Below are 27,622 nucleotides of genomic sequence, written 5' to 3'. Positions count from 1 at the left end.
TCAGAGTAGTACAAGTTTATAATATTACTGCAGCGCAGGGGCCTGATGGTAGAAGCTAGTGGAGTCCAGAAACAGGCCGAGGTCAGAGGAGAAACATCAGGCAGCAGAGTGAAGTCCAGGCAAGATTCAGGGCCGGCAGAAAGCAACATATCTGGAAAACAGGCAGAGGTCAGAGTCACAGGCAATCCAACAAAGTCCAGTAGGCAAGCCAGGGGTCATACACAAAGGATCAATCCAAAATAGCACAGAACCAGAAGAAAGGAGCAGGTCAGCAACCAGAGACAGAAAGCTATAACTGGCAGTGAGGTGGCCCAATGAACAAGCATAGTGCTATGCTGAACCCCCAGCTCAGGTGGCTGAAACCAATCCCCCAATCAGCCATAGGAGCCTGAATTCACACACACCTGCGCCCGCCCGCATGGCTGTTAGACAGCTGGCCGGGCATGGCAGGAGGGAGATTCAAGCGTCCTAGTTGTTGTCTAGGCAACCGGGACAAAGGAGGAGGAAGCGAGCCGCGGCGGCCAGCAGTGGAGCCGCGGCTCGTGACAGACTCATTAAGAGATGTTAAGGCAGACAATGAGACCAATTCGATTCATCTTGTCTCATAGATCTCCCTGAAGTTGCGTGCATTTTCAACCGCAGCAATGCAGCCCTCCATCATGGCTCAGAACTCCACAATGCTTGCTATTTTTTGCAAGCCGTGCCAGTGAGGTTGTCTTAAATGTACATGTCTCCTCGGTATAGCCAGCTACCAGCTGCACAGCATCTACTACATGCAGAATGTTTGGTGGGATGATAAAGTCCTCCATCCTCTCCAATGGGGTAGATTCTATGGCCTGTAGCAGTAGCTGTCCCATTTCTCTAAGCTTTTGACGGATGTACTCATGGCTGCCAACATCTGAACCAACCCAGTTGAAGAGATTCTGCCCTATCTGAATGATACATCTGTCATTTTTGACTGTGAATAAGATTTCATCTGGTGTCATGTGGCTCAAAATCTTCCAAAAGCCACCACTGATGTTAGATGGAACAGGCTGAGCAAAGGTGCACAGAGACTAGATTCTGTTTTTACCAGATGTGGGCTTGTTGCCCCTTCAGTTTACGTCTCTTCATGTGTCGCCACAGGAATTTTCTTGCAAACAAGCTTTGGCAGGCTGCACAGTGAAGGAATCCTTTGGCACCCTTCTCTTTGTCTGAATGTTTGCACGGGACCAGGACAGCATGTCCTATACTCATAGCATAAGTGTTGTGCACAAAGTTGTGCCAATTGCATGCGCCTTTCTTTCAAGTGCTTGGGGAATTTTATGGCCCAGGTTACTTCAGTCTCTCAGGTTATTTTTGAAAATGGCTTCTCACAGTACAGGCAGTACTGCTTTTTTTATATATATATATGCCCTGGAGCCAACACTGATAGCGTTTCAACGGACACTGCGCCATCTTTGCAACTTTTTGTGTTAAAACTGTCATGCTTCAAGTAAGTAACAACTATGGAGCCCAGGATGTGATAAAGAAAAAAATGTTTTTATTGTTCAAAATGCAGACATATAGTACGAACCAAATAATGCTAAAACTGCACAGGAATATCTCAGGTGACTGGATACTGGCTGCATGGAATACTGCAGATGCAGGAGGAATGGTTAGGAGAAAAGGGATCCGGAGTAGTGAAGTCCAAGAGCACAGGATTACCAGGAGACAAACCAAAGGGAAAGGCAACAAAACAACAATGACCAGGACAGGAGAGGCAGAGAGGCAGGAATAAATAGGAAACACCCAGGTGCAGGAGATGATTAGTGACACAGGTTAACCTTTAGCAGTAACAAAGGAAAAAGGCACAATAGCAGCACCTCTGGTGAACAGAGGTACTCTGCCAGAATATATACATAAAACACAAATATAAAATCCTATAGTCCTGGAGGCAGGAGCTGCCAATGCAAAGCAGCATGCATTGCAGAGCGCTGCAGACACATCCTGACAAAAGCACCGCTGCCTGCAGGTTGAGAATGGTTGTGCAATAGGGCATCACTGCTAGTGTCTGAACATGCAGCATGCATTGCAGAGGGCAGCAGGCACATTCTGACAAAACCACCTCTGCCTGCAGGTTGAGAATGGTTGTGCAATAGGGCATCACCGCTAGTGTCTGAACCGCTCTCCTCGGAAGTGTCAGGGGCATACTCCTCTCCACTGCTATCCGGGCTATAGTCGGGTCCACCGATGGACTCATGTCATGCTCCACTGTCCCCACTAGATGGATGCAACTGTGTCTTATCTCAGTTTGATGTGAAAAGGACAGGCAAGCAATAATCTCCTCCTCTTCCTGCTCGTAGTGGGACATATGTATGGATGGTCAACATAGCTCTAGTGGCGTGCACACACACTCTCCCCTCCACATCAGACCCACGCACACTTTTGGTCCGACAAAAGTGACTCGCAGGGACAGATTTTTATGCCGAGCATATCAGCAAGGTCCGCTGCATTGATTAGTCTCGGTAATCTTTGTGGAGACCTAATTTTATGTCCCCACTACAGAGGCGAACGCAGGATTTAGAAAGGGGGGTTTCCGCCCCCCCAGGGAAAAAAAATAGAGCGTGAGAGAGAGCTGCTGCAGCTCCATTTCAGTGAGATTGAATTCTACAGCAGCCGCGGCGATGTCAAGAAGCATCCGCGGCAGTGCTGTATTATACTACAATACAGCACTGCCGCGGACGCTTCTTTGACAGCGCCGCGGCTGCTGCGGAGTACCGTTGGTTCCCGGAGGGGAGGGGTTTCTGGGGAACCAGAAACCCCCCCTGCGTGCGCCACTGCACTATGACCAAGGTCCCTGCAGTGTTGGTATTTAAACAGGTCAATGGCCCCACAAGTATAGGAATACACACACACACACAAACATGTATAAAAAAATAATATGTGTGAATCACGAAATATCAACCTAGTATATATAAATATATATACATATATATATATATATATATATATATATATATGTGTGTGTGTGTGTGTAAATTGGTAATTCCAAATGTCCCTGCTTGTTAATATCTTCTGTTCTTCTTGGCCAGGAGGGCCCCCTTGTTGCTTGCAGTCTTCTGTTCTTCTAGGCCAGGATATTTGTAATCCAACCCGGAACATGCTTGGTTAAAAATGTAAAAAAAAGACAGACGACGCAGGAACAGCTTGTACAGGGTACAAGCTCCGATACACAATGACTATAACAGAGCCGCTAGCTCTATTTATAGTCTAAGGGATTTTCTCATGCTGTCATGTGAGACTTAGAGGTCCTCCCCAGAGCAAGCCTAGGAGCTCTAAATCTCACAAGATTTGGTAATCTCGTGAGACTAAGAGCTTCCCTGCTCACTCTACAGGAAGTTCCCTACTTGATATGTCACAAGCATAGATAAGTACAGTGGGCTGGGGGTGTCATAATGTGCCTGGAGGGATGGCGTGTTGTGGCCGGGAAGGGTGTGATAAATATAATGTTTTATTATAATGTATGTATCATTGCCCCATGTTGGCCACACCCACAACACAATGTGGTCACGCCCTCAGCGGCGGCAAATAGTTTCTTTCATGCTGGAACTGAGGTGGGCTTGTGTACTTTAAATGCCAGGGCTGATTTTTAGTCCCAGTCTGGGCCTGTTGCTGGATTTGAGAAGTCTTCAAGCTTATCACACAGATAAGCATCTATATGCATTGATTCAAGTATACAGTGTTCACTGTGGATTTTTTAAACCCATTTACTTTGATTAAAGTTGTCTTATTCTTTGTATTACATATTAAATTCTGGTTACAATATTCTGATTAAATATTTATTATCTGGTTATTATTGTGACTAGAGAGCTTTATTACTCTCTCTATATATTTATTATAAATTGAGCTGAATGCTGGGGCCCCCATTTTGTTCTGCCCTAAGTCCCTTTAGGTCTTCTGACCCCTTCCATGGCTGCCGGCATTCCCAATGAGTGAGCATTTGCAAACAACCAAAAATTTCCTAAAATATTATTTTTTTACCTCTATATCCAATGATGTCCAGTAAGTTAATAACATTTTCATATCCGTTAAAAACATTCCACAATAACTTACAATTTTTACTATAATTACAATAACAGCGAAGTGCGAACCTACACACATTAGAAACATTTGGTTGTACATTTCATGTTTACAACCAAATTTGCCATCTGTTTGTAACAACGAGCGCACATTTACTAGTATATTATCTCTATGAATCTTGCAATAAGATATTTTCAGTGATTTATCTCTCAAAAAGCAATATTTATAAACCAACTTCTGTATTCTAAATGTTATTGTATGTAGAATATCACAATAATTTCTCCTATAATTGTATTTTTTCAGAAAATATAAACATTCATTTTTTATTTTAACTGGTGATCTATTTGTTAATTAGAAATAGTATGTTACTACAGACAGCAACCAAGTTACAAGGACATATAATGCACTGCTAAACATACTTTAGTCAAAGGAATAACGTTCAGTGACTAAACGACATATTCTCTGCACAACAATAAAAGTTACAATCCGTGCCTCTCATTGAGGAACCTGGAGGTGGGCAGGGAGAGGCAGAACACGACACTAGCTGCCGCCTCTCCCTGATCCCTCTACAAGGAAAGCAGGAGGGGCTGAGTGAATGGGCGGGCTTATGGGCGCGGTTTAACAATGAAGTGCGATATTAAGTATGGAATGTAGGCGTGACTAAATGGCAATGTCAATTGAACAAGAGGAGTAGTTGCATAGATTGACAGAGGCGAGTGGTGTATTATAGGACAGGGGGCGTGCCCGTACTGTGTGGGCGTGGTTACACTTGGTAAGGTGTGCAAAGGGAGTAGGCGTGTCACATCAGAGTCCGTGGAGCTGTCGGAAGAAGAGAAGGCGGGATTGGAGGAGGGGGTCCGAGGCCATGGGAGCTGCCTGAGACAGAGAGACCTGGAGCGGACACAGGGGAGGGTGGGGGGCTACACGGCCAGGAAGAACATGGGAGCTCCGCTGGGAGCTGTGCTTCTGCTTTCCTGCTGCTGCTTGGTCCCCGTTCGGGGTGAGTGACCGTTGCCTCTTCTTTATAACTTTCTGTGCCATGTGTCTCGTTCCGACAGGGGGGATTCGGCAGCTGGTGTCTGTCGGGAAGAGAGGAAGGGGGCTGTCTGCACAGGGCCATAAAAAGTAAACTATGCACAAGTCAGATCTTGACTCCTTCCACTCACCCCCCGTTGTGCAGCACTCGTGCAGTAAACACGGGTGGAAGAGTAGGGGGTAATTAGACTGCAAGCTTTCTGCTGCACAAACAAAAACTTGGTAATGACAGTGATTGCTTTCAGTCACCTCTGGCAGTAACTACTTTGTGCAACAAGTTTTGTATTTGTTTTAGCGCAAGAAAAGGAGCAAGTGTCGTGATTTATTGCACCAATGTAATACGTTATTTATCCACGGTCCAGTTCTCTAACCTTGAACCCCTTTAAAGTGTTTTGTTTTAATTATTTTTTTAATAATCGTGCCTACATAGTTACCAATTATTTGCCATTTGCAAAATTAGAATAGTCTAGTTTGGACGCAGCGAGACGATTAATTACACAACTTGTCTTGATCAGTGGGAAGTGCGGCTGCGTGGCTTAAAATACTTTAATAATAAAAAGAATGAGATCCAAGCCAATTTCTGGTTGGACACAATAGTATGGTTTCTTAGATTGACTTGGGCAATATTGCAAAATATTTACTTATTTATTTTTTGTTTATTTTACTTATTCTATAATGCACACACATGTTGAATAGTAAACAAAACACAAATTCAGATAAATGTAATTGACCTTATGGTGATTACTTGGCTGTTATTTATCCTGATCTGTCATAAGTCAATGTCCCATTTGGTTTTGACATTATTGACATGATCTTTGAGTGTCCTTGCAAACAGACCTATTAGTATTATTCTCCTCTATTTATATAGTATCACCATATTATAAATGCAGTACAGCGAATACTTAATAATCTACATCACTACCTGTCCCATTCTAGTTGGCATTCTAAATTCTGTTCCTCACACACAACTAGGGTCCTTTTTTTTTTTTTTTTTTTTTTTCCTTTTTTTTTTTCTTTCTTTTTTTGTTAGTACCCAATTGACCTACTAGTATGCATGTGGACTGTGGAGGGGACACCAACACAAACATGGGGGAGAACATGCAGACTCCACACATACAGGGTTCTGGTCTGGATCAAACCCATTTGTGACTTGGTTTGCGCGTGCGTGTGTGTGTATATAATATATATTTTCATTCTACAATCTCTTTTATAATGTCAACTTAAAACACAGACCATAACTGGTGTTCTAGTGAGGATGGTTTTATAATGCGGGTGAGTTGTAATTGCATGAATATATTTTAATGAAAAAATATCTTGGTAAGTGAGTTGTGGTATAAAGGGGTACACTGTATATACAAATGTTAAATGGATTGTATATAAATCCTAGGAGTCAATTAAAATGACACATTTATTTATTATATTTCTTGATATAATTCTGTATGAAAGGTTGTTTTTATTTTTTCATGTATGCTATGTCTATTAAAAAGAAATAAACATATTGTTTACGTGCAATTTATGTGCAAAAGAAAAAACATTGTTGTTTATATGGTAAAGATCCATATTGAAGCATGTATATTTTATAAGGTTCAACAAATTCCAGGATTCCAGGGACCCCGATTAATATGTGTCATATTTGTGGTCTGAGGATTCTGCTGCTTTTGTACTTTTATCTTATTTTAAATCAAAATGATTTGTCCATATGGACTGTTCAATGTATCTATCAGATGTGATGCTCTGATCAGTGACTAACATTTTAGTTCAGTTTGAGAACAATTCCTGAAAGTTTCATTCGTCTTTTGCACACTATTGCAGCAAACTTGTGCTTATACTTTAATGGAACTACATCTCTGACTAAGTAAGGTGAGAGGATTTCAACAACCAACCATAATGGAGTGGTATTTATAGCACATTGCTAAATTACTGCTACTTTCTGTACCAGTGAGAGTTGTGATGGTTGCAAATAGTCCTAGCTTGAAATACTGTTGCATAAATGACTTTAATAGTAGGCTGATAACAGGTAGCATAGTAGCCTATTTTTACCTCCTCAAAAAATAAGTAATACTAGAAACTCCAACATGACTTAAGCTGGGTACACACGCACACTACAGAAAATTTCTCCCGCTGCGATATCGTCACAATTTTACCAATGACTGAAAGTCCCGATCAGCATACCGATTCATGTGTACGCACTTACATGATTTTACACAATTTACATTCAGACCTGTGCTCTTCAGCTGTCATAACCATCTACTGAAAAGATCGTGACTCTGTAAACTCTATGGTGGTCTGCCTACACTGCTGGTCGTTAGTGCATACGCACACACTTCAGAATTTGCCCGTTATTCCATTGTTCATAGTGATCTTTAGTTGGGTTATAAAATCAACTATGCGATGGGCTTTGGTACGATAAAATCATGGGAGCGTTTAGACTAATGCAAAATCAAATATAATGGTCGTTTATCTTGTGATTGGCATGATAATTGGGTAAAAAATGTGTAGTGTGTACCCAGCTTTAATCTATCACCTAGATACAAAATACATTGTTCTGAAATTTTCATTTAACGTACAATTGTAGTTGTATGTGCTGATTTATTTGATCAAACATAAACGCATCAATTTTTCAATTTAACACTTCTGCAATAATAAGTGAAGTAGTAATTTTGAATGCAGACAATCTAGTACTTCGTGGAAGGGGTCATGTTGAAGTATATGTAATACTTTTAACTGATCGTATTAGTGCACTTAAAGTATATCAACCTAAACCATGTAATGTATTAGATTTAGGATAATAAATGCTGTTGCATAATTTTCTTGTGTTTTTTTTTCTCTTCCAAAGATCCATGTGTTTTGTTTCCTTGTTTAAAAACCACTCATTGATTTGTCTGAAGAAAGTACATCTTTGTGTGTATATATATATATATATATATATATATATATATATATATATATATATATATATACACACACACACACACACACACACACACACACACACACACACACACACACACACACACACACACACACACACACACACACACACACACACACACACACACACACACACACTCTGCGCCATTGGGTACCCGTTTCTCCACTGAGTATGCATGCTTTAGTTCAGCCATAAGCAGCCTCCAGTATCTTGACAGCTTTTGTCAAACACAACCTGCACCTTTCTCATTTACCAAGAGTGGGAGGACATTAGGTAGCCTAGTGCTACTGTCGTTATGTAACATATGGCAGTGGATCCCAAACTTTTTCAGTTCAAGGTGCCCTTAGGGTCTCCATAATTTTTTCAAGGCACCCCTAAGCCAAAATAATTATCAAGTAGTCCCCCACCTTGCTTACCACTGACCCTGACCGAGGCACCCCAGGGAGCCTAGGTGCACAGTTTGGGAACCACTGACATATGGTGTTATAAAACTTGTTTGATGCCACTTATTTTGCATTGCGATTTGTCTAATTGCTGTAGCACTACATTGGCTAGTGGTGTGTTTGCTAGACTCCATGCTATCTATGTAATGGTTGTTGCAGAAATGATGCTTGTATCATAAGCATTTTGCTGTCAAAATTTTTGGGCTAAGACGTATGAGTAATTTGTAACAGCTATTTTAATTGCTGCCCAAATCGCTGTGGCTTTTACAGAATTGTAATTTAATGTGAAAATGTATTTCAATGTAGTGGAAGTAGTAACTACCATCAATGCATTGCTGTTTTTAGAAGTGATTAGTTGCTCTTGTGAAAATGCGGTCCAATAATTTAATGAATGTTACATTTTTGTGCTATTACGTTACAATCCTTGATGTTACCTAAGATTGTAGCTGCTTTTTTAGATCACAGCGACAAATTACCCTTGTAACTTCTTACAGCAATTTTTTTTTTTTTTTTTTTTAAATGTGGTCTCAAAATGCTGATGTATCTTGGACCTTTTATAGGTTTACCTTAATTCTATGTGGTGGTCTTGCTATGTCAGCTGTAATTGTGGCCTGTCTGCCATTGTATTGATGTTGCTTAATATTTCTGTATAGTTTAATAAGCTTGTGCCAATTGTACCACATTTTTAGTATATTTTTGTTTTAAACAATAAGCTCCAATTTCTCCAAGTCAGCTGTTTGAATGCGACTGCTAACCAGACTGTTTTAATCTTTGTTTGAAAACAAAATCCATGATGGATATAAAACAGTGTTTTTGCTATTAAAATTGGTGAATGACAAAATAGATACCAGAATTGCCTCACTCAGTCAATTTGCTGCTCCTAAATCCATTGCCAGGCAGGTTTATAATGTCTAGAGGTGTACAGATTACCATGTCTGTATACCATATTTATGTGTCTGCTGGAATGCCTAGTTTGTGTTTATACTATACATAACTATTTGTTTAATAAGGGCGAAAGTTTCCAAAAAAGGAAAATGTTGTGTAATGAATATTGTAGTGTTGCCCAGAGTAGCAGGACTACATTTCATTTATTTTTTATTAAGCTTCATGCTGAAAGCTTATAAACAGGCACTTTACTTGATAAATAATCTTTTCATAAAAGCTAAATACATGTTGGTGGCAGTTCTGAGAAGACCTCTTTATGTGTTAGAGGATAAATAAGGGCTTAAGGAAATCCTGTAAAAAATGTGTTTATAGCACTAATTAAAGTGTTTAAAGTTTTACTGTTAAATATTGTGACTATAGCTGACTGAAACATTTTCTTCAATTACCTCACACTTGGCTTTAACTGCTAATAGAAGAATACATATTTTGGGCAATCACGTTTATGTGTTTACCACATTTGGACCGATATCGGTTGTGATCGGGTACTATGCTATGTAAAATTTAACAAGTGATCATGTGGGTGGATTACAAGCTGACTGAGTTGCACATAGTTTTGGAAAAGTTGATGTTGTCATTGCCAATGTATAGTTGGGGGAAAAAAAAAGACTATAGTTTCTTTAAAAACAAAATAAATTTGACATTTTTGGCGATTTTACCAGCTGGATTAAAATGGCAATTATATTAAAGGCAAACCCGGAGTGTAGGGTTGGAAAATATATATCATTCTGGTGGGGTACAGTAATTGCCGTGGTATCTGTAGTTAGAAGCTTGGGAGCAGAGCATTTGTACCAGGTACAAGGTTTGTGAGCAACAAGTTAAAAAAAAATAATAAAAAAAATAAATAAATAATGAAATGCTTTGCCAGGTCATGTTTGCTCTGTCTTGACTACTGGTTCTAGGAAAACCATATATTAAGTCACATTATTATCATGCAGGTCATCGGTGTGCCAGTTTTTATGTAAAATGGGCCTTCAGACTATCGGTTTTTGTTTTGTTTTTTTGTCTCTTACGCCATTAAGTAACACTGACTTTTGAATCTTTGTTTGGTTTGTATTCTAAACGATCAGTTTGCTATATGCATTTGTTCAAGTTTTTGCATGTAAAAAGTCAGAATATATGAATGACTACTATTAAAGTCAAAAATTGCTCCTCTGCCTGTTTTTCATGTGCATTGCACACAATAGAGTATAGTTATAGGATGGTGTTCAACTTATTTCTTTTGCAAAAAAAATGTGACACACCTCACCCTTTGCAGTGTGTGCATTGTGCTGCAGAGTTTGTGTTTTTGTCATTGTGCTAGGGAAACAGCATTTGTGTTGTGTTTTTTCGCGGCTTAAAAGGGTATGCCTGAGTAGGCTCATAGCATGAGTTAAAGCCATTTATTTCAAAGTATCATAAAGTTAATTGTGGTTTATCTGCATGTAATGGTATAAAATCATCTCCTGTGTGCGGGTTGTTTATGGTGATGTACCCGATATCATCCTGATCTGCTTGCTTTTGCTTATTAAACAATTGCTGTTTTACGCACCAGTGCCCTGTATGATACAAACTTGTGTGTGCATTACAATATCTTATGAGCACAGAGTTTATTACTACTACATTATATAGTGTGATTAGGGTCTGCAATCCAAAGTTAATTTTTCTATTCAATGTTTCATCACCTCGCACAGATGTTTTTGTCACTTTGGTTTTAGCAGTGTTTAAAGAGAGGAAAAAAATATATGGTTCCAGCCCTAAACCTCTTCGGATTACATGTGAATTTAGCCGGCTGTGCAGTACAGCATTTGATTAATAGCATTTTTGCAGCACATGTGCTGTAAATGTTTTGCTTTACAACATATGCAATTTAGTTTATGAATTGCATATTTGCATATTTATTTCACTGGGTTGTTTCTGAAAGATTTGCACTTTTAAAGTCTGCAGTCCAAAAAGATCAAATGTTAGTGATCGCTATGTACTACAATGCTTCAACTGTTTGCAATCCATATGTGTTTAATGTACAGGCCTCTTGTCTCATAGAAGGGTTAAGTAGAGGGTGAGTTGCATAGTTGGCAATGCCCATGGGAATGTCTGCTGCCCGTCTCTTTTCTTGAAATTAATTTAAGTTTTTCAAATGGCAAACAATAGTGGTCTACATCTCCTTTACTATACTGCTGCAGAGACTGGCCAAAATAAACTTAGAATAGATTTGAGGTAGGGGGAAGGGATCTTCTCTCCTGAAACCCAGCAGAGGGAGTGGAGTGTGTTTTGAAAAAATAAGCGGTCTACTTTGAAACCGGAGCAAGGATAATCTATAAACAAAGAATAAAAATAAGATGTTGGGATTTAAAATGTGCAAGTATTTTAAAGCTTTGCTTAAAAAAGCAAAACAAAAACCAAGAAACCTTTTTATATGAAAATTGAGGCATATAATTTGTGAAAGTTCAGTACCCAATTAATTTATCACTATGTGGAATTCATATGCAGTAAATGCAAGAATTTTCTTGTTTTATCGTGGGCTCCAATAATAAAACATAAAAACCGTTTTTTGTCATCTTCAGTAATTCTAGCTCTGTGTTAATTGTAATTCTGTGTTTGTATTTCAGTGCTGTCATTATTCAAAACTGTTTAGTGAAATATTTGCACCATTCCACATTTGGCAGCAATATTCTCTGCGATTTGATGGTAGAATTTGACCTTGTATTTCCTTTACCCTAGCCACACAACAAAATGCATTGACTTGTCCTCATATTTTTATTTTTTCGTACACTAAAAAGTCTACAAAATCTGAATAGAGTGTGGCATTGCAGTCCCTGAATAGGCCATGCAGAAGGGGACTCCAGGTTTGTATTGGTTGAGCATCGTACTTCTGCAAAATCGCCTGATTCTTGTAACCGTTCACCATCAGAAATTTATTTTGTTATCTTTATATGATTAGTTTTATGAACAGTGACATAACTAGAACTTTTTGTACCCCATAGCGACCTCTTGATGGCACCCAAACATGTATTGTGCTGAACACTCACATCCCCTGCTTGTATTATGCTCAGCCTCCAGACAGACAGTAGTGACACATCCTTCGAGAGGCACTTGTGGCCTACCCACAGAGAGCATTCTAGTAACCACTATACAATACAGAGAGCACTCCAATGACCACTGTCAGGGCAACCTTCTGTATTTCCTATACAGATGCAACCAACTACCTTCAATTGACAAGCCAATGTTAGAGTATCAGATGTAGTAGCAGCAGTATTGATCGATTGGAGCTCAGAAATAAGAGACCACACGGTGTCCAAACTGAACTGTTTTACTCAAGGAAATAGATAATATTTTTATAAACAATCACGTCACAACAATCACGTCAATGGAAAGTTTTGGTAACATAATGGAAAGTTTCTGTAACTTAAAATTAGATATAAAACAAGGTAGCAGTCAAGCTTAGTAATCTAAAAAATGCTAAATGTCATCAAGTTCCTTATTGATTCTCCAATCCGTGGTCCTTGAGGCTGGCATTACTTCTTGATTCTACAAAGTATCACAGTAGCAGGCGCTCAGGTAACTTCCTTTGTGGTTAGCTTCTTGATTTCAGACAAACATTAACACAAAATATCTGATTTAATAGATTTAAGGAGATACAACTTACTTACAAACAGATATAAGCATTATTATTGCAAAAATGCTAAGACTCTAATAATAAGGTAACCTTATCAATATCTTTTTTTTTTTTTTTACACCCCAAGTGACCCTAGACCCCCACACCACTATACCATAGAAAGCATTCTAGTGAGGAACGGAAGCCTCTCTAATATTAAGAGACTTCCGTTCCCCCTTCTCTCCCTCTCACCCCGTGTCTCTCTGTCTGTCTACCCCTCCCCTTAGATTGTACCCTTGAGCAGGGCCATCTCTCCTCCTGTTTCCTGCACCTTTTACTCTGCTCTCCAGCTACCTTTCCCCCCACCCCTCTGGGGGTCTCCCTGTCATCCGCGCCCTTCCTCTTGGGCTCCGGCGCCTGCCGGTCTTCCCTCCCCCCTCTCTCTAGCTGTGCTCCGAGCTTACTGAGTTACTGTGCTTATTGTTTACTGTATTTTGCCGTCCCACCTTGTACTGTACTTGTTTGTCCCTGTACGGCGCTACGGACACTAAGTGGCGCCTTATAAATAAAAATTAATAATAATATATGAGAGATCTCAACACTTCTTTAATACTTAAAAACTATATATAAACCAGATATTTCAGAAAAAGCATTGTTCACTCTGATTAGTCAGAGGAAAGTGGGTGTGTATTATTCAGCCAGTTAGCTTGATGTGTCAAAAGATCAATTGGAATGCAAAAGGCAGGGACTGGTTACTATGTTTATTACTGAATATGAAAAAAGTATGGTTCATTTTGACAAATGCAAGCTAATTACTACTCCTATAAAACTGAAAATGTGTTTGTAAATTAATTGATAGTATTAGTTTATTGAGGCTCGTATGAACCCTGTGTCCAGCTATGGGTTAAAACCTCAAAGGGGGGATGCTGAATTAATGTTTGTCTGTGAATGTGTTAAACTCTTCTGTTCTTCTTAGGAGGTGTTCAAAGATAAGAAAGCTTCAGATGGGTGCCCAGTGCCAATTTATGCCACAGATCACAAAAGTTGAGGCATTTGAAATTTCTCTGTAAGCTTGCATCAAAAACGTCTGTGTCTCCGAACACCTTTGCTGGGGGGAGGGCTACAGAACAGCTGGGATAAATGTGAATGAATCAAGAAGGAATAATAAATAAAAAATGAGACTCCTAGAAAAAATGTCTTATCATATTGTCTCCAATGTCACACTTACAGGAGTCAGGTTTTGTATGCAAATGAAGGGAAACTTATGACCTGTTGTGTGGAGGTAAAATCACCTTTATAGGGCATACTGGTGCGAAACTAGGCCCAGGTATAGAAAAAATGACTTGGAAGGTGTTGACACAGTGGTCAAACTCCTAATTTGCGTTTACAGACTTTCTAGTTCTGATATCACAGTGGAAGCAGGCTATGGCTACCCTCTGCATGTTTAAAAATGTCCTGTAATTCGAAGATATTGTCATGTCTTGGGAGCCAATTTCATATTGAGAAGTGTAGAACAGAGAACTGAAACTCTTTTCTAACCAATTTTGGGAGAGAGAAAAATATTACTAAATCAACAAACTTAATGTGTCTGATGTAAAATACTTTTAAATTGTTTTTTTTTATTAATTACATTGACAATTAAATAAAACATTTTAACAAAAAAATAAATAACATTCATGTGGCAGAACTTATTGGCAAGTGGAAATAAGCATATTAAGAATAGAAAACATTAAGTATGCTCAATTGTTAAGGTCCTGTCCTACCAGACAGGTAAGAGCTAATTATCTGTGTGCTGAATGTATTCAGGCATATTACAAAGTAACTTCATAATCTCCAGGGTAAGGACTGTGTATCTCAACCCTAAAGAGTCAATAACAACAATAAATATACAGTTCAGTAAGCATAACCATGGCTTACCAGACTCTTTCAATTAAAACCTTTTGGCCAATCAGAAGTAGGTAGACGTTTAGCTCTAGACCATGTGGCTTGCTAATATGCGTTTCATTTATAAAACCATTAGTATACCCAATTGGCACTTATAAATCCTGATCAATGGACAGAAAATAGTATATTTTCTATGTATAACATATATATTGATTGCCCCAACAACAATATAATGAAAAGAACTTTCTGAACAATTTATAATTTACACACAATCATGTTGGAGAGGATTTACCAGAGTTATGGGAGTCCCTTTCTACTTCAATTCCGTACTGCGCTTTTTAATGATGGGTGTTCTATCTGTGTCCACCTTGTGGCAGATGATGCTAACTGCACGAGTGGTAATAAACTATTGTTTAACAGAGTGTGTACCAGTGGCGGAACTACCATTGGTGCGGCACGTGCAGTGCAACGGGGCCCATGCAGTTAATGGGGCCCGCTGCTTGGCAGGTGTAGTGGATCGGGGGCTCTGATTCCCTCTTTCCCACCTCCCAGCATGGGGGCCCACAGCGCAGTAGTTTTGCCTCTGATCTGTACTACACATGCAGCAATATTGGACAATTGTCCCAATATCACTGTGTGGCCTCAAAATGAGCACTATTATAATGCAGTTAGTAAATGTGATTTGGAATATGACTTTTTGTATGATCTCTTCTGATTAGTTTAAGTCTTAGTTATTCGGTGTACATTCTGAGCAACAGTATCAGCCTGTTTGTGGCTGTCTTCAGAAAGGGTGTATTATCTGTATATATTAAGCTATTTGTAAAAATCTGATGCTTATAAGCACCAGTTCTGCAAAGGAAATTGTGTTCCTAAATTTCTGTCCTTTAGGAGACATTGAGGCATATGCAATTAAATGCCATCTGTTCCAACAACTTAGGAAAATATATATTTGCAAGGCATGAACCTTTTTTGGTTAAGTGGGCAGTCGGAGCTGGCATCTTTATTGGAATGTATCCATATATAGACTTTAGTTTGATCTTGGAAAGTACGGTTTCACCTTTTCGATGATTCCTTGGACAGAGACGGATTCTTAAAAGGGGTTTCGGATGGAAATCCCAAGGTATTTGAAATATTTGATATTTGCTTCAGAGACCAGTGTTTGCTAAATGTTGCCTAAGGGTATGTTTTCTTTCAGATCAGGCCACCCAGTTTTCAGACAAGGCCTGTAATTAGTAGTACTGTCATTTTGTGCAGATATTTGATTTTGTTTGTGCAGGACAGTCTGCTGCCTGAATATCATTGTGTGGTCAGTGCTGTAGTGGTTTATGGAGTTAATGAGTATAATGATTAAATGGATCCTTATAGTAAAGACCCTACCCCTTTTAAACCATTCAGAGATTCATATGGGTGAGTATTACTGACTTATAATAAACTCTAGAAATTGGGCGTGCAGCCTACATGTTTCAGTACTTCAATGCAGCACTTGGAGTAAAAGATATTCTGCTAGATGATCTTTTATCCTATTTTCTGTCATTGTGCACTACACAACTCGATGATGTTTTTATTGAATTGATAGGCTAAAAATTGATTCTGCTTTCAAAATTGATGTCTCCACTATGTTTAGGCAAGAGGTACACTCTCTTATTTTGACACGTATCCACTGTCATTGGCTCTAATTTAAACTTTATGGACAAGAGTATTTGGACGCTTGACCATTACACCAACAGGGACTGTAATGACGACATTGTATTCAAATACATATACTTTAATATGGCATTGTCCCCCTTTTGCAGCGATAACCACTTCCACTGTTCTTGGAAGGCTTTCCACAAGATGTAGCAGTGTTTCTGTGGGAATCTGTGACCAGTCATTCTGTAGAGCATTTATGAGGTCTGGCACTGATGTTGGACGAGAGACCTTGGCTCTCGATCTCCATTCCCGTTCACCCCAAAGGTGTTTTATGTGTTTTGAGGTCAGGGCTCTGTGCGAGCCAGTCAAGTTCTTCCACACCAAGCTCATCAAACCATGTCTTTGTAGTCCTTTCTTTGTGCATTGGGGCACACCCATGTTGGTATAGAAAGGGCCTTCCCCAAACTGTTGCCACAAAGTTAGAAGCATAACATTGACCAAAATGACTGGGTATGCTGAAACATTAAGATTGCCCTTCACTGGAGAGAAGGATCCGAACTCTAACCTTGAAGAACAGTCCCATGCCTTTATTCCTCCTCCACCAAACTTCACAGTTGGCATAATGCAGTCAGGCAGGTAACGTTCTCCTGGCATCCGCCAAACCCAGACTCTCCCATCTGACTCCCACACAGAGAAGCGCGATTCATCACTCCACAGAACACGTTTCCACTGCTCCACAGTCCAGTGTTGGTGTGCTTTATACCACTCCATCTGACGCTTGGCATTGGTCTTGGTGATGTAAGGCTTTCATGTAGCTGCTCGGCCATGGAAACCCATTCCATTAAGCTCTCGCCGCACAGTTTTTGTGCTTACATTAATGCCAGTGGAAGTTGGGAACTCTTCAGCTATGGAATCAGCAGATTGATGGCGACTTTTACTCACCATGCGCTTTAGCAGTCGGTGACACCGCTATGTGATTTTACGTGGTATAACGGTTGGTTCATGGCTGAGTTGCTGCTGTTCTAAACACTTCCACTTTCTATTAATATCACTTACAGTTGATAGTGGAATATCCAGAAGGGATGAAATTTCACAAACCATCTTAGTGCAAAGGTGACATCCTATCACAGTACCACACTTGAAGTCGCTGAGCTCTTCAGAACAAATCATTTTTCATCATAAATTTTTGCAAATAGAGATGGCTAGGTGCTTTGATTTTTATACACCTCTGGCAACAGGTCTGATTGATACACCTCAATACAATAATTAACAGGTGTAACCAAACACGTATAATGTGTGTGTGTGTGTGTATATGTGTATATATATATATATATATATATATATATTATATTTATTTTACAAACTATAATGTTTACAGTGATAATTACAGTTACACTTGCCTTCTGGTGGTATTGTGTGACTGAAATGCATCTCTATCTCCAGGTGCTGAATTTTGATTGGGATCCTCTAACTTCTGTGCAGCCGAGGTATTGTCCTTAAATCTGTCAAAATAATTTTTATTAACTACATTCTGCCAGCTGATGAGTGATATATTTAGTGGAGCAATTCAAGAAAATTTGAATATATGACTCACCTTATTCTATTTTCCAGTCTCTTTACGCGCTTTGTTGACTGAGGTTTTCGTTACGGATGGAAGCGTAAAGTCCTATGAGTTCAGAGATCTAAACTCCTAGGACTTTACGCTGCCATCCATAACACCTCAGTTTTATTACTTTAGCTTATCTTAATGATCTATTCCCCCCCCCCCCCCTCCCCTCCTGTACAAATTTCTTAATGTAACAGCTCTTAAATTTTGTGTCTGTTTCTTAGTAAAGTGCCTGATGAAGGGGCCTCTGTGCTCTGACAGCTAGCAAATATAAATAGTTTTTTTTGGTTAGCCAATAAAGATATCCCTCCTATAATACTTTTGCCTTTTTTTGACACGAAAGTATTGAACATCACTTAGATAAAACTAGTGTGCTATCCACGTAAAGCTATATAAGGGCAATGCCACATGGAATATTTTGGAGCAACTATAATGCTTTCTTGTTTCTGTGCAGAAGCAACCACTGGCACATGTTGCACTGTATAGGAATCTAATATCGCATAGATTCTGTAAGTTGCTGTGCATGTGAATTTGTACTCCACTATAATGATTTTCAACTTTTGGCTTTGGACTGTGCAGTTATTTTTAATCTGTAGTGTGTATCCTAGTGTAGGAACCTCTGCAAACTGTTACCTTTGCAGTCTGGCTGGGCCGAAATGCAAAATGTAGACTTGGCATTAGCCTTGTGTCAAACTCCCATTGTCCCATAGATTGTAAGCTTGCGAGCAGGGCCTTCTCACCTCTTTGTCTGTTTTACCCAGTTTGTTTATTAGTTTGCTATGTTTGTCCCCAATTGTAAAGCGCTACGGAATATGTTGACGCTATAAAAATAAATGATGATGATATAGTGCACAGTGTAATGAAATTTGACAAGTCGTTTATATAATCCTGCGTAGCCTCCCATGCAACTTTATTTATGCATTGAGCCAACATAAGTTTGAATTTAGAAAGGTACTTTGAATACCATTTTGTGTTTTCCAACCTGATAGTAGCTTTCTAAAGCTGTCAAAAGCATGTTGCTTCTCAATTCATTTAGACTGCGTAAACATGGATGTTTACTTGCGCAGTGACCCGTTCTGTCTGCGCTGCTTTTAATGGCCGTTTGTACTACTCCACATGATTATGGCAGGTTTACCATCACTTGGAACTGCCCTGTTAAGTCAAGGAGTTGCATTCCCACATCCAATTCATTTTTATTGCACAGATGTCAAAGGTAATACTGTTTTCTTGTTACAAGAGTGTTCAGGTGTAAACCGTCTGCTAAGCTCTCGTATGACAGGGAAACTGTATTTTCAATTGATTATATTAATACCTTGGATTTGCACATATTTTTCTTTGAAAAAAATGTGGCATCAGAAGCACCCAGATGGCACATTTAAGAGACTTATACGCAGAGACACATGTAGTAAGAATGTGTAGGGTGTGTGTGGATTTCTGCATAAACCACCTCTAAACCCTACTTGTGGCTGGCACAGTGCTTTGCCTTCCGGGTGTACATTTCCACCGATGAGCGTAATTGAATGCTGGAAATAATTATTGCCTTTTTTGCAATTGTGAGCTTAAGTGGAAACCACCTCTCACTAGTAGTAATAGTAATAATAATACATATTTCCTAAAGTAAATCAAGATATGTGCTGCAAATTATGCAATCCTTGACATGATTTACTCTATTTAACATTATCTACTTTTCTAAAATACTTGTCATATGTACTCCATTTATGTTGATGTTTTACTATTCATTGTGAATCCATTTTGTTTGTATATAACTACAATAGGTAATATATAAGGTTGTGGTTTTGCACCCTAATCTTTTTACTTGAGGTAACAGTCGACAGTGCTGCTGTTGGTAAAATACGTGGAATAGACATTGAATATTAAACATATGTCATTCATGAGTTACAACTATAAATATTCACAACATTTACCGTCTTTAGGCTATACCTCAGTATATGGATTGAAAAATAAATGATTTGTTTTTATTAAAAAATGAATATAATTTGAATATTATCAGGAGACTCATGTACAGGGTTAGTGTTGCCTCACTATCACTACCCTTGTATTTGCAGATGACCTGTTAAAGAATGTTTCATTCACTCTCCCTAATCCCTGCCCAAGTGGCATGTTCAGTCTAAATTCTCTGTCACACAAAAGAAATATTTTTTGTTTTGCTTTTTGGACTGTGTGAGGAGACCCATACAAACATTGGGAGAATATACAAATTCCAAGTGTTCTAGTTGGAATCAAAGCCATGGGCCCAGTGCTCTGAGGCAACAATATTAACCGTGCCACAGTGGGTTAATAAATTATTATGAACAGTGGGAGTGTCTCCTGTGTGCAGGTGTTGTTGGAACCCTAATCCATGAAAATTTACATTGTGTCAAGTGTTCCTTCAGTTTTTTCAGCTCTCATTGGGCAGATTCACTGAACAAACCTGAACAATACCCTCAGCTAGTATCTCTCTAAGCCAATATGTGCAAAGTTTGAGGTTTGCTTTACTTCACAAAGTATTATACATTGTAAACCTTGTGCTCCGGTGTTGCATTTGTCTGTGGAACTGACCATATAAGTTTCAGATGTCCGTCTGTTGTCATTGTACCTAAAGTATTTATTTCATTCACGTTCCAGGGATGTCAGTCTAAATAATGTGTTTGGCTTATCTGTATTCAAAATTGTGATTAGGAAACCTATATACTTTGATACTGTTAGTGCTGACTTGGATAAAAGCTAAGAATGGGTCAGAGGACTTCACCTAGAGCAGCTGCCTTTCCCGTAGAATGGATTATGTTCGGAAGTACTCGGATGCCACCCAGGACTTCACTCTAGAGTACTAAAAGATTAGCAAGGGTAACCGTACCGCAGGGAGGAGTGTAACTAGAATACAGGAGGCAGAGATGGTCCTAAGGATGAGGGTCCGTAGCGTACAGGGTAACCGGCGGACAGGCTAGAGGTTAGGGCAGGTAACAAATATGGGTAATCCAAAAAACACAGGTTGGGGACAATTGGCGTACAAGCAGGGTCAAAAATCAAGCCAACGTTCACAACAGGAATCAGGTCAGAAATGCAAGCTATGGGCAGGACAGAGCCGGTCGGCACATGGCCGCAATAACTGTCAGGGAGAATAAGCCCTCCCTGCCTTAAATACTCAAACTGTCTAATCAAAAGCCAAGCATCCAGCATGCATAATTAGCTTCAGGATGTTGCTTAATTAATGTGAACTTAATGTGCACACATTAGACTGCCCACAGTTGGTGGGATGCTGCACTGATTAGAGAAGCATCCCAGCCATTGCCCTGGTGACGGTCGGGATGGAGAAGAGGGAAGTGAGGCAACAGCCGGGACTCAGTGAGCCGACACACCATGAGCCGTGGCTCGTAACCGATGCATAAGATTTAATGCTAACAGCTGGGATGACCAAGCTACAGCTCTAAATATTGTGACAAAATCTAATCTTTAGCTAGTTATTAAATTGAAGCACTCTATATACCAAAGTAGTATTCTGGGAGTTGTCAGTTGACAACTAAAGGAAGCTTTCCTTGATTTAATGTATTCTTTTTAATGTTTCAATGCTGTTCTAGAAAGTTATTTTTATTCTGGAGTCTCTGACCAGCATGAAAATGCAAAAATGCTGGTAGTATGATTGTGGTATACTAGCTTATGAATGAGATGTTTGAGTGATTGCTTGTTTTATGTAATTGTGGTATCTTTTTTTTGTTTGTTTTTTTTGTTTTTGCCATCAAAAGGGGCACTTGATCTTGGTCTATTCACAGTTGCTCGCCACTCAAAAAAAACAAACGTACATATTTATTCCAAGAAATATAGCATTTGTTATCACGACCTATGTATTGAGTCTGAAGTTTCCATCCCATCCACCTTCCCCCTAAAAACTCACAATTTTGCTGTATAATACATTTTTAAATATCGATGATTAGCAAATAAGGTGGTTTTGCATTTTTAAGGGCCAACAACTCAAACACGAGGAAAATAAAACATTTAATTTATAACTAATTTACAAGAAAATAAACATACATATTGCTTTACCTAGTAAATGGTCTTAATCAGATTGAATCTTGACTGGAGGACTGACGCACATAGTGGGTGATGTTCACCAAACTTCATAAAGTCCTTTACCAAAAGTAAAAATTATAACAGGAATGGACGCTAATGTATTCCCCAAAGCTGCTTGAGGTATACAAGAATATATAGTACCGGAAACAAAATATTCATAGCATAATAATATTTAATAATAGGACATGAATAAAAACAGGAACTTCTGTCCTCCTATATGCGTACCACAGAGCAATAGATGTTAAACACAAATAATGAGATGGGATGGATTACCCGGATCCAATCTTCTCCCGATTTATAGGTGTAACGCTATTCCGAGTGGTCACAGGAGCTGCCGTAGATTGTCCTTCATAGAGTCCTTTGACACATTCATCCGATCCAAACACTGAATGGGAAGATTTGTCACGTGTTTTGTGGTCAGAGATCTGGTTGATTGGCGATCAGGTTCATAGCATGTAGATTTATCTTCCATACCTGTACACATTGCAGCACAGTGCAGCAAATGCATTTAATAACTGTAAATGTAAAATGCATTGCAAGGTGCAAAGATGAGTGCCAATTTGGAGTATTTCAACCAGGGTAGACTGACGTTGTGGTATAGATGATCAATTGAATGACTGCACTGACTAATTGATGGCCCATTCAAATGGATTTGAATCAGATGGATGTTGTGTAAAATCAGTTGGGAGATGTCACTCATTGGCAGATGTATAACCACCTAACCAGACTAGAGAAGTTACTTGGTGCTGCCTGCTTTGGGTGTTTGTTCCAAATGTTGAGCCTCTAGTTCTGCAGCAGTTTTGACCACAACATGTCTGAGACACGTCTTGTTCAGTGGCTGTTGGCCAGCTCTAAACTCCTTTTCATTAGAACCTGAAGTGTGTGTGTGTGTGTGTGTGTGTAATTGTGGTTCTTTTTTTTTTCTTTTTCTTGTCCATAGAAGAGAAATCCTCACAAAGAGAATAGAATGTTAAAAAATAAAATAAATAAATCACGAATTGGCTTGTGATGAACATTTTAATTCAAACCATGTTCTGCAACATAGCTAAGATTGGCAGTGTTGCCACACAAACCCTGTGTCCGTTTAGTTTAACAAACCAGTAAACACACTTGCATTGCTAGTTCCTGCTGTATTTTTAGACAATGTGGTATCCTGTTTTACTTTCTGGGATACAGACCTTGCACAGCTGTTTCTTTTAATAGATTGACTTGTTAATGGAATACAGATCCATTGGCCCTTTAGGCACATTTTCTTAAGTATATTTGTGGAGTATACATCTAAAAGATAATCTGAATATTATGTGGTTACTTCGAATATGTTTTTTATGTAGTTCTACTCTCCATCTACTAGAGAAGTAAAAAAGGGTAATATAGTACTTATTTAGCATTTTTGTAAACTGTTTTGTACAAGATACGGATTTCTAAATTATATTGACTTATCTGTCCTCCATTAGTGTTAGCTTCCCACACAAGTACGGGTCATCACTTCTGGTCAAGCCGCTACCGGTTTTACCTACATTGCAGAATTCTCATAAACCCGCAGCTTGTTAGCTAGAGAATTCTGAAAATGTGGGGATAGACATAAGCTTGACCAACCTTTATAAAAGGGTCAATGAGGCCAACATTTTAAATGGTGAAACAATTTCCGTCAAAATGTTAAATGATTTATCAGAACAAAAATGGCACATTTTACTTTTATTTTTTTATAGCGGAGAAACTATGTTTGTGCTTGAACATACTTCTAAATTGGCTGCGTTTTTTTATAAGTGTGAATCCAGTCAAATTTTGATGTTACGGGATGTGAAATGAGCTTGTATATTGGTGATGTGGATACAGGGCACCTTGAGCACCACCGTGCAAACAAATTGGGGTGGTATCATCATCATCATCATCATCATTTATTTATATAGCGCCAACATATTCCGTAGCGCTTTACAATTGGTATGTGCTTGATAGGACCGCTGGCTGACAAACGGTTATATTTCATGAGATAAAACTATGTAGGCTAGGGCTACATTAATTTTACTTTTTATTTGTCTGCCATTAAATCTCATGACCTTACCAAAATTGCTTAGGACTAATTATATATCTCATTAGATTCTTTGGAGGTTCGTGCGAGGCAGTAAAATTGCTGCACTATTTTAAAAAAAAAAAAAAATCTCTTGTGTAGCAGTCCATATAGGAAATAATGAGTTAAATTTATAAGCAATCTCTTTTATGAAATGAATCGCTGCAGATCGTGTGTCTAAAAATCACCTATGTAGCCTAGCCCTTGGGCACATCTTTGTATCCTCAGCGTAACCTTGAATTTTAATTTTTAAATATGTTTATTCTATAATTACATTTGGGTCACTAATTTATTAAAATTGTCTCCCTTGAGAAAAATCATTTTTGCCCCTCTACAACAAAAAAAAGATATTTAAACTTCCATCACCATTTATTTATATAGCGCCATTGATTCTGCAGAGCTGCACAGCAAACTCATTCACATCAATCCCTGCCCCATTGGAGTTACAGTCTAATTACCCTAACATACACACAAAGAGAGACTAGGGTCAATTTTGATAGCAGCCAATTAACCTACTAGTATGTTTTTGGAGTGTGGGAATAAACCGGAGCACCCGGAGGAAACCCGCACAAACATGGGGAGGGCATACAAACTCCACACAGGTAAGGCCATGGTCGGGAATTGAACTCATGACCCCAGCGCTGTGAGGCAGAAGTGCTAAGCACTTAGCCACCGTGATGCCTGCTGTTAGATTAACATTGCCCTGTAATGTAACAGTGATGTGTTTGCCAATCTCGCCTATAGAAAGCAGCGTGTTCTATCTGACTATTTTGAGTTCAAACTCAGGAGAGTTTGTTTTCAATCTTCCGCGAGTTTGACTTTAACGTGGGAGAGAGGGCTCTTGAAATCGACACGAAGATATTGGATTTGGGAAAGTCAAAATCGCTGGTTAATACATTTGACGATTTTACACTTTAAATTGCTGGTCATCTCCCGTGATTTGCGGCAATTTCAAATTGCCGAAAAAATCGCAGCTTGATAAATTTACCCCATGGACTCCACAAGAGCCTAGTACAGTTCAATAAACTATTTAACACAGTCGCGCACACAACATTTGTTTTAAACTGTATGGCCATTTTCATAACAAAATCTGATGAGATTTGGTCAATTTCAACAGAGAGGCAATTTGGGCATTAACCAGATTGGAAATGAACTGTGCTCCTATTTTCCAAAATCTGATTATTTTTATCAATGCTTGAACAATCTTTGTAGTATATGAACACGTGTGGACACCTGTTTATTAATTGCACATTGTAAATGGGTAACTTAATTAGGTGACAAGTCCTTAAGGGGCAAAATCTTTGAGAGTACAGGTTTTTTTTTTTGTGTTAAATTCTATTTTTATCTGCTTGTGTCCATCACATATACTTTTTGTCCACATTCTAATCTAAAGAAAGTTTAATGCTTTGCCTCTAAATTTGCTAAGAATAAATTGTGACTGCTCGTCTTTGCTACAGTCGTGTTGGACATGGCCGCGCTTTTACTGGTGCCAAACCACTCCAAAATAACTTATACTCACCCGTTCCACCCATTATTGTCTGTCAGATGTTTAATTTTGAGAGGACTGTCGCACATGTTTAATTAAGGATTAGGGAAGTGAGGCATTTAGCCAGAACATAGTTAAAATCATGCGAGTGGGTGACAGGAGTACTCGCCATTCAATGTGGTTGCAGAAGAAAGAATAGCAGCCAATAGAGACAGAGAGGAGGGTTCTTTAAAAATTCTGTATCATGCTCTTCCTGTTCCTGCATCCGGATTCCACTCTTACGCCCAGCACACGGCAGGTTATGGTGTGTGTGTGAATAGGAGCTTTTAATTTATTTTCTACTTTGAGGTAAGAGAGCATTGCAGTCAGTAGGTTTGCATATGGTGCTGGGTTTATCTTGGCATAGGTTATCACCCCCCCCCCCCCCCCCTCAGTTGGTGTAAACAGATGGTTGGTCCGCCTGTGAGGGGGACCCTCGTCCGTTATCTACAGGTTAATACCGGCTGTTAAGGGGGGGTATGTGGTTTTGCCGTTTTAGCACTGGCCTAGAGATAAGGCATCATCCTGGGTTGGTGGTAATATGGTCTTTCCACCGTTATTGGTTTTGCTGTTGCTGACTGCCATGCTCTTGTCTGCCATCCAGTCCTTAGGAGGTTAAGTTAATATGTTCAATTTAATTTTATATTCTTAATCCAAGGTTAATTTGGTGTTCGTGTCGTTATTTGGTTATATAATATGTTGAGTAATTGTATTGTGTGAGAAGATGGGAACTTCCTCGCTATGCATTTTATGGGAGAAGTTAAAGAAATAATAATAATAAAAAAAAAAACTATGACATGTGGAAAACAATCCAACTAGAAGTTTCTTCTATTCTCTGGGCAATGTACCGCACTGCATAATGTCAGCACTTTGTAAATAAATGATTATATTTCTTTTGCCATTGAAGTTCTGGGTAAGAGGGTAATGTTGACATGGCTTTTGAGGGCAATATTTCTCTTATGCTCTTGTCAGCTTAGCAATATAGCTGTTTTCACTTTGTGAGAAGGGAAGACTTGAGGATGGGGCTGAAATCCCTCTTTAATGTTTGGCTCAGGCTTTACCTGCTCTCATGATAAATTTCTAAATGGTAGTGTGGGTTGCGTGCCAAAGCAAAGGCAGTTGCAATACTTTTATAGTATTGGTAGAGCACCAGTTTTATAACCCGTCAAATGACAGCAATCTTGTTTTTCCAATAACTTTTTATTATGACTTCAGTCATTCATTTAATATAAATGTTGTTTGTTTTTATTTATTTTTTTATTGGATTTACAAGGCCTGCTAAAGCATATTTGGAGTTCAAAAACTGCTAGAAAGGAATGGGTCATTTAAACTTGACTTGGTGTAAATTAATTGGTATCGGGGACTTGTATACTGTTCAGATACAACTGGTGTTTCCTTCTCCCAGGATAGAACATTTTAAGCAGACCTTCAGTACAGATGTTGATTATGCTATACCTGAAAGGCAACATTACCAGTGATTTTCTAGAATGGAAACTATTTCACTGTATTTTATACTTTTTCTCCAAGTAATCATTACTGTGTGCTTGTCTATGGTAACTATTAGCAGAGGGGGATGTGCACAAATAGAACAGTATGAGTTAAAATGTGGGGGGGGGGGGGGGGGGTGTATTTTATATAGTTATTTGATACATATATAGAGATTTTTACTACAGCTTGCTGAAAAGAGATCTTTTTTCCTTAATTATGAAATAGGATTTATTTTCAGTGGTTTTTCCCTAAATGTTAAAATATTCTGTACAGCACACCATTTTAATTTATCATTCTACTTTTTTTTTTTTGCATTTATCTGTGTGATAACTTACAGGGGGCAAAATGGTATCCTCCATAGGAACCAACATCTTGTGGCTAAAATCTAGA

General features: G+C 38.9%; 1 protein-coding gene across 1 annotated transcript in view; it reads left to right on the top strand.

Annotated features, from left to right (window-relative positions):
- The first annotated feature begins 4,898 nt into the window (after window positions 1–4,898).
- Window positions 4,899–27,622, top strand: part of LRP5 (LDL receptor related protein 5) — a 135,297-nt gene continuing 112,573 nt past the window's right edge. Inside the window, exon 1 of the mRNA XM_075188600.1 lies at window positions 4,899–5,041. Within this exon, the coding sequence (XP_075044701.1) occupies window positions 4,981–5,041 (61 nt within the window). The 5' untranslated portion in view covers window positions 4,899–4,980. The remainder of the gene's footprint in view (window positions 5,042–27,622) is intronic.

Source organism: Mixophyes fleayi, chromosome 10, assembly GCF_038048845.1.
Source record: "Mixophyes fleayi isolate aMixFle1 chromosome 10, aMixFle1.hap1, whole genome shotgun sequence".
Taxonomy (NCBI): Eukaryota; Metazoa; Chordata; class Amphibia; order Anura; family Limnodynastidae; genus Mixophyes; species Mixophyes fleayi.
The sequence above is the reverse complement of the archived record's forward strand: the minus strand, read 5'-3'. Positions and strand labels throughout refer to the sequence as shown.